This window comes from Acyrthosiphon pisum, chromosome X (genome assembly GCF_005508785.2).
Source record: "Acyrthosiphon pisum isolate AL4f chromosome X, pea_aphid_22Mar2018_4r6ur, whole genome shotgun sequence".
NCBI classification, from domain to species: domain Eukaryota; kingdom Metazoa; phylum Arthropoda; class Insecta; order Hemiptera; family Aphididae; genus Acyrthosiphon; species Acyrthosiphon pisum.
The window spans coordinates 120,567,329-120,574,838 of NC_042493.1; the positions used below are offsets into that span (position 1 = coordinate 120,567,329).

The following is a 7,510-nucleotide window of genomic DNA, read 5'->3' on the forward strand; positions in this document are numbered from 1 at the left end:
GATCAATCATAATCCGTTTTCAAAATTAAAATCTGTCCAACCAAATTCTTCTAGTTTTGTCTAGCTTATTAGTCTAAAAGTCACTTTTTTTTCATTTGCTGCAGCCCCCTTAAGGAATGAATACTTTTTATTTATTTCAAAACAAAAATATTTATATAAACTCCAAGTTTTTACAGTAAAGAGTCAATTATGCTATTTCAAAACTTTAAAAATCAACAAACTTTGCCTATAATTACGTTTTAATTTCCTTGAATTTGTCAATGTATTACATAGTTTAATTTCTTACTGTGATAACTAATTTCATGATACCTAGGTACTAATTTTATAATAATTATTAATTTTTCAGAAATAAAGTTTTTGCTGGTCTCCAAGTTATCATGTTTTCAAATCTTACTACTGATATCTCATTTAAGAATATAGATACAATAGCGTCCTGCTTAAAAAAGGAAAACATTCGTTTAAGCATAATGTAAGTTTATTTTAACACATAATATTATGTATATTATAATATAATAATATGGAAAAACATATGAATTGAAAAAAAAAATATTATTACCTATGTAAAGACCATTTTTTTCAAATATGTTTTAAAAAATATTATACTTTTACAATCTCATCTATATTAAATATAGAAATTAAATTTTAACCCTATATAGCAACGATAAGTCTTCTATAAAAAACCAGATAATTATTATACCAGTATTTGTTTAAAACTATATGGTATATTAATAAAACAATTAATCTGGTGAAGAATAGTAAAATACTATACTCAACATGAAATATCACAGTGAGCTATAGCCCAAATTTTATTTGTTATTTTTTACCCATTAGAGTTTATTATTGCAATTTGTAGATTACTTTTTATATTAGTTTTTGCATACAATTAATATTGTATTATTTTCTTGTATTCCTTTAAATAAATATTGTTGTTGTGCAGGATATCTAATAAATATCTTTCTGAGAATTGATGATTATCTATATTCTATAATATTACTTTTATTTAAATACTGATGAAATTTTATTTAAAGTTAATTATATGATTTCAGAGGTAAAAATTGTGAAGCTTCATCATCCAATCCTGCGTACCATCAATTTCTTGTGACAACTGGGGTAATATAATTGTATTATGTTTAATGTAAAATATTGTGTATATTATATACATTAATTTATGTTCCCAGCAATAATAATAATAATTCAAGAAATGAATACATTCTCTTGGAAACATCTAAATTCTTAAAATTGATAGCCAATATCCATAATGTATTTTTTATTAAAAATATTACCATTGTTTAATAGGAATTGTTATGACTAAATTGCATTAAGGGGATTAGATACAGTGATTTTCTGTTTTTGTCGAACACAGGCACAACATAGTATTTTAGACGTGTTTTTTGCCAAACATCCCAATTGCTCTACTGAAGCGATAAGAATTATGAAAACAGATTTAAATTTGTCGTCAATTCTAGTTGAAATCGACTTTCACACATGTTTGATATTATCTCCCTAATTCCTAAAAATTTTGTATTAAAAAAAAGTATTTAAAAATTGTCAAATTTTAATTTATGAAGATGTCAAAATCAAAAAATCTAAATTGTGGGGAAGTCGATTTCAAGAAGACTTGACGACAAATGCAAATCTTTTTTTAGAATTCTTATTGCTTCAATTAATCAATTGGTATGTTGTACAAAGAACCAGTCTAAAATATTACGTCACGTGAGTGTTTGACAAAAACAGAAAATCAGGGTATCAAATCCCCTTAATAGTACCTGTTCTTCGTATAAATTTATAACACGTTTAACAGAGATTATAAAATTAATAAAATTTTAACAATATAATAAAATTATTAATTTTTTTTTTTATTTGTTAAGAAAAATTGACTGATTTATAAGAATATTTTATATCATAAACACACTTGCTTATTACTAAATATCAGTAATATATATCGAAATGATAAATAAAAAACTGTTTCAACTCACCCAGATTGACAGTACTTAAACACATGATTTTAAATTGGTGCAAAATCAGATAATTAAGATCATTTTATAAGAATAATAATAATCCGAACCATACTATAGTTATAATTAATTACTTTATTTTTAGGCGACTGCTATTGATTTTAATGCATTTATACCTAAAATAAGTTCCTATAATCAAAAAAAAGTTATTACAAAAACTTGGAATGCCCCTTTAAGCTATGAAGAGGTTTTTGATATAAAAGTTTTCGGGTATGAAAAGGTATTTACAAGTCTCATGTGTCTTATAAATATTTAATTTTGTTAATTTATATTGTCTCAATATAATACAAATTATTAAAATGTTTAAACATTTGTTTAAATATAACAGAAAGATATAACAACTAAAAGCTCTAACTATGACACACAAGATTTATCAACAGCAAAGAAGAAACATTCTGATGACAATAAGGAACAAATGGAAGTTGATAATAAATTGCCAATGGATAATTTTTACTTTGGTGATGACATTATACCAGTCATTGGTAAGTGCATAACAAAAACTTTAAATTTAAAACTGTTATGTAGTGTACTAATATATTATGTACTAATTTTTTTTTATAGATTTAGATACGGATGAATGTACTTATATAGTATCTGGTCGAAGATGTTTACAAGTATTGGGATTTGTAAAAGCTACAACTGAACAAAAATCATTTTTAATGGGTGGAGGATCATATATTTTTAAACCCCATACAGTAAATCAAAATATTGTTAATTAACATTTACTTTTTCTACTTTATTAAGTTGTCTTCAATTATTTTCATTTATTAACTAATTCACCCCACACGGTAAAAATACAGCGCTAGCAGTTTCAAATAATACAAGTTAAACTAAATTACTTACATAATTGTAGAATATAAATTATACAATTTATTATGTTAATTATACACTATTAGTTATTAATACACTCAATGTATAATGAACGCAAAGAATCAGTACAGAAATTAAAGTTTTTAACTTAGTTTCTGGAAAATATACAATTTACAGGACTATTTAACATATTATAATAATGCAAGTTTAAAGTTTTGTCCGGGCGTATTTATAAACCACATGATTTATATATTTTTGCCTGCAATTGGTTCAGTTAAGAAAAATGTTACTTATTAGTCCAGGGCTCGGATTTTATAGCATTTGCTAATTTTATTGTTATTATAGGATACTGATAAAAATAGCAGAGACAGCTATACATTAATTGTTTTATTCACCAGAGTTTTCAAATATGGAAAAAGCGCATATTTCAGTTATTTTTAGTCCTATAAAATGTGTGCTCTGTTTATTACTATCTGCCACAAATGGATTGTCCATCTAAGTTTCGTTTATTCTCAGACCCCGAATAATACAGCTAGTATTAACTATAATTGTATTTTGTTACAATGTATTTAAAATATTTATTATTATGTGTAGACAGATCAAACAGCATTCGATGCTATTTTCAAGTCTATGGTTGAAAGAAGAGAAGTGATGATTGTTAGAAAAGTTGATTTATATATCAATTTGGTGAACATTGGTGCACTATTTCCTAGAAAAATGAAAAAGGAAAAAGTATGTATACCAAAATGTATATTTTAACATTTATACCATGTACTAAATTAGCTTATAGTCTTGAACTTACACCTATTGTTTCATTTTCAATTATTTATTTTGAAAATATACACATATATTATTTTTTGATAATTCTTACAAAACACATTGTTTTTGAAGTTTTTTATGTATGTCAGTCTTCCATATGATGAGGAGAAGGACTACACATATAAGTTACCATCATTAGACTCAATTAAGTTACATTTAAAAGAAAAGATTGCTATTAAACGTAAAAATGCAATGGACATAGATATAGATGATGGGTAACGTGAAATATTATTTATTAATAATTGATTTATTTATGTTACTAATTGATACTGGTATTTAAGGAATACATTTGCTATGCCAGAAAATAGATATGACTTAGAATTACAATCTATGTATGATTGTATTGTTCAACCAATATTAACAAAAGTAATTCCAAGGAAAATCCAACGTCCAAAAAAACCCCTAAGGCATCGCATAAGCCTAAAGGAATATATTAGACCAAATTTAGAAAATATTATAAATAAATTTTCCTTTAGACAAGAATTTTTCGAAAAGTATGTATTGAATATTAATTCTAAGAAATAAATCAATAAATAATGAAAATAATATATCAATTATGTTTGTTTAACAGCTTGACTAATAACGATAATAATATGCAATCAGATCATTATGAAGAATTTCACGTTTCAAACGAGTTAACAAACCCCTCTCAAAGCTTTATCAAAAATGAATTTAATAAAATATTTTCCATTAAACAAGAAGTTTCTGATGGGTATGTATTTAACGTTACTTCTAAGAAATGAATCAATAAATAATTAAAATAATTATGTTTGTTTAATAGAAATTCGTCGGAAATTATTAATAGTATACATTTGGGTTGTGATGAAGAATTAAAAGTTTCAAACGAGTTAACAAACCCCCCTCAAAGCTTTATCGAAAATGAATTTAAAAACACATTTCAAGAAGTTTTTGATGGGTATGTAATTAATATTAATTCTAAGAAACAAATCAATAAATAATGAAAATATTATATTAATTATGTTTGTTTAATAGTTCCTCAGTTGAAGACAATAATACTACAAAAGTTGATCGGGACGAAGAATCGGACATTTCAAATCAATGTGTGATTACACAATTGACTCCGATAGAAGATTTTAAAAAGTTTTTAAAAAATGGATTTGATTCTGCAATTGGTATTCCTAAATTTGTTTTTAGTTATAGAAGTATATTTATTTGTTATATTGTATGATTCTCTATAGTTATGAATACAGGGGCGTAGCCAGAATTTTTTATTAAAGGGTGGGGTACAACTTAGCATTGAAAATACCCTTTAAACTAACTACTAGGTAATTTAAATTCTATGGTAAGCAAGCTTAAAATGCATTATTTTTTAACGGTTATAATAATATTTTACGCCTCATAAGAAAATTGTTGGTACAGTAAATGTAGAATATCACGATAAAGCTAAAACATTTACTATTAACTAAATAATATATAAAATTAATTAGAACAGAATTACACTTTGTTGTGTAATAAAACGCCTTGTTTTCTATTGAGGCTGAGTATAGAATTCAAAGATATACCTCCTAACAATTCCGAGCAATCTACTTTATTATTAACAAGAATATTAATAAAGGAAATATCTGAATATTTTTTCTCTATATTAAAGAAATGCCTGGTTTTGAATTAAAATAATATTCAAATGCAAATACAAACTGAGTTTTTAATTTTATCATAAAATGTATACAAATAATTAATGTGGATTTTTTCTAAATTATTGATATAGTCACCTAAGAACCATCATAGTCAATCTCAAAAAATTCAAATATGCTTTTTATATAATATTATCAATAGATTCACATTTTTGAGACCCGTGAGACCAAGTGATTAGTTTTGATGTTTGACTGGTAGGTTCGCTGTGAAAATTCCAAATGTCATCATAGCCTATCTAATATTGTTTGTTATAAGTGGTATCATAGTGGTATCATGGATTGTCTAAAATTGTTATCAGTGGTATCATGGTCAATCTAAAATTATTGGAACTGGTACTAATAATAATAGACAGCCGTCAGCAGCCAACAACTCGATGAAATTAGTATTACTAATATTATTATTATTATTGACAATAAAATAAAACGTTTTAGAGTTAATTAATGACAAAAGGTATACCAACATTCAAAATTCCTAATAAAAAAACAGTTTTGTTCACCTTGAAAAGTTGGGAAAACTGAGATTGGCCATGATGCAATATGTGTATATATATTCTTATGTGACGATATGTGTTCCATATTCCAAAATTGGATGTACAAGTGCACAATACTTTCCAACGGAGTGAGTGTCATTGAACTCTTGAGCATTTCCATACATAAATCCTAGAATTTGTATTTAAATGTATTCAAAGGTATTTAAAATATTATGCTATAACACTCTGGCTGACTTGTAATGTACTAGCAAGTTCTGTTTAGTAATAGTTTTAGTATTGTACAGATTATATTTTTATGTATAAATTATGCATATATTAAAATTCTGATTTGATATCTTCGAGTAATTAGATTTTTCACAACATTTAAAGAGTATCCTGTGGTCTTACAAACATGATAACCTATGTACATGTTTTAATAAAAAAATGTGAATTTAGAAGATTTATCTGAAAAGGTTGACGCATTGTAATCAAAAATTTGAGCCAAAAGTTTCTGAGGTATTCTACTTAAAATACTAAGGGTAACAGTCTATTAAATATTATGTAAATGAATTTAAGTTCAGTAATTATAATTAAGTATGCAATTATTAATAATTAATACTTAGTCAAGTATACTCAGATAATTTTTAAATATTATAAAATATTTACGGATTAATATTGCACCCGATAATTTTTAGGACAAAATTAAATATTATAATTTTAGAGAATTTTTCAGATCTGATTCATAATTGGCTTTAAAACATATATTTGAAAAACTAATAATAATATCGCCAATCAATACTCCTTATAATGAAATATTGTGAAAAATATCTAAAAATAGTCTTTAATTACTCTTAAAGAATTTCAAAAATCAGAAATTGAATGCATGTGTGATTTAAAAAATTAAATGGGGTGAGCATGCTTTATAAAATCACTGCATAATATAATAGTACACATGTTCCATATATTATAATTGATATCACCTTTTGGTAAAAAAATATATTGCCATATGGCTAAAAATAGTCGAAAATAAACTACAGGTATAAAGATAAACCATAAATTGTCATGGTTCTACTAGACAACTATGTTCATTAGGTGACATATCTGTCAATCTTACAAAATCCAACACCTTAAAAATAATTTAATATAGAAGGGTGATCTGATCAAGATTTAAGGGGAGAAACTGTGGCCCGGCATCCTCTTGGCTATGCGCTTGTATAAATATAAAATTTAATATTTCAAAAAATGTCTTTTTTTTCTTTTACTGTTGGCCTTTTTGGCGTTATTTTGAAATAAATAAATAAATAAATAAATGTATATTGATTATTATTGCAGCTTGTGGATTGTTGAAAGTGGTAACTAAAATGTTAATAAGGGATTCTAAAAGTCTGGAAGATTTAATGAAACCTATTGCAGCATTGCAGGCATTGAGAGAATATTATATTATTAATAATGATGCGAAGTCTTATAATAATTTTATGTATTCTGCAAAACGTACACTTTGTATGTCTGGTAAAGAAAATATGTGGTCAAAATTCATTAATAGTAAGTGTTTCATAAATTTTAAGAAATTACTTATTCTAATAAGTAAGGTTAGGATGTTTATGATCTTAAAAAAACTATGAGTATGCAAATATGCCATCAAAAAATTAAATACGACATTTTAAAATTGTACTATTAATTAAAAATATACTTTAAATTAATATATACATTTATTTTTAACTCAAAAAATACAAATATGCAAAAT

General features: G+C 25.0%; 1 protein-coding gene across 1 annotated transcript; it reads left to right on the plus strand.

The window, feature by feature from the left end:
* Positions 1–1,029: 1,029 nt before the first annotated feature.
* Positions 1,030–6,341, plus strand: LOC100569899. The gene is made up of 10 exons (XM_029492668.1): positions 1,030–1,110; positions 2,101–2,235; positions 2,344–2,497; positions 2,577–2,710; positions 3,420–3,557; positions 3,717–3,859; positions 3,926–4,138; positions 4,216–4,356; positions 4,426–4,560; positions 4,638–6,341. Exons 3-10 carry the CDS (start codon positions 2,431–2,433, stop codon positions 4,831–4,833), a joined length of 1,167 nt encoding a protein of 388 aa, XP_029348528.1. The 5' UTR covers positions 1,030–1,110; positions 2,101–2,235; positions 2,344–2,430; the 3' UTR covers positions 4,834–6,341.
* The last annotated feature ends 1,169 nt before the right edge of the window (positions 6,342–7,510 follow it).

What these genes read in the sequence shown, in the direction of transcription:
- LOC100569899 (XM_029492668.1), top strand. Translation starts at nt 2,431, where the DNA reads ATGGAAGTTGATAATAAATTGCCAATGGATAATTTTTACTTTGGTGAT. An exon ending in ATATTTTTAAACCCCATACA is followed by an intron (nt 2,711 to 3,419) that starts GTAAATCAAAAT and finishes TATTATGTGTAG; the next exon opens with ACAGATCAAACAGCATTCGA. An exon ending in GAAAAATGAAAAAGGAAAAA is followed by an intron (nt 3,558 to 3,716) that starts GTATGTATACCA and finishes TTGTTTTTGAAG; the next exon opens with TTTTTTATGTATGTCAGTCT.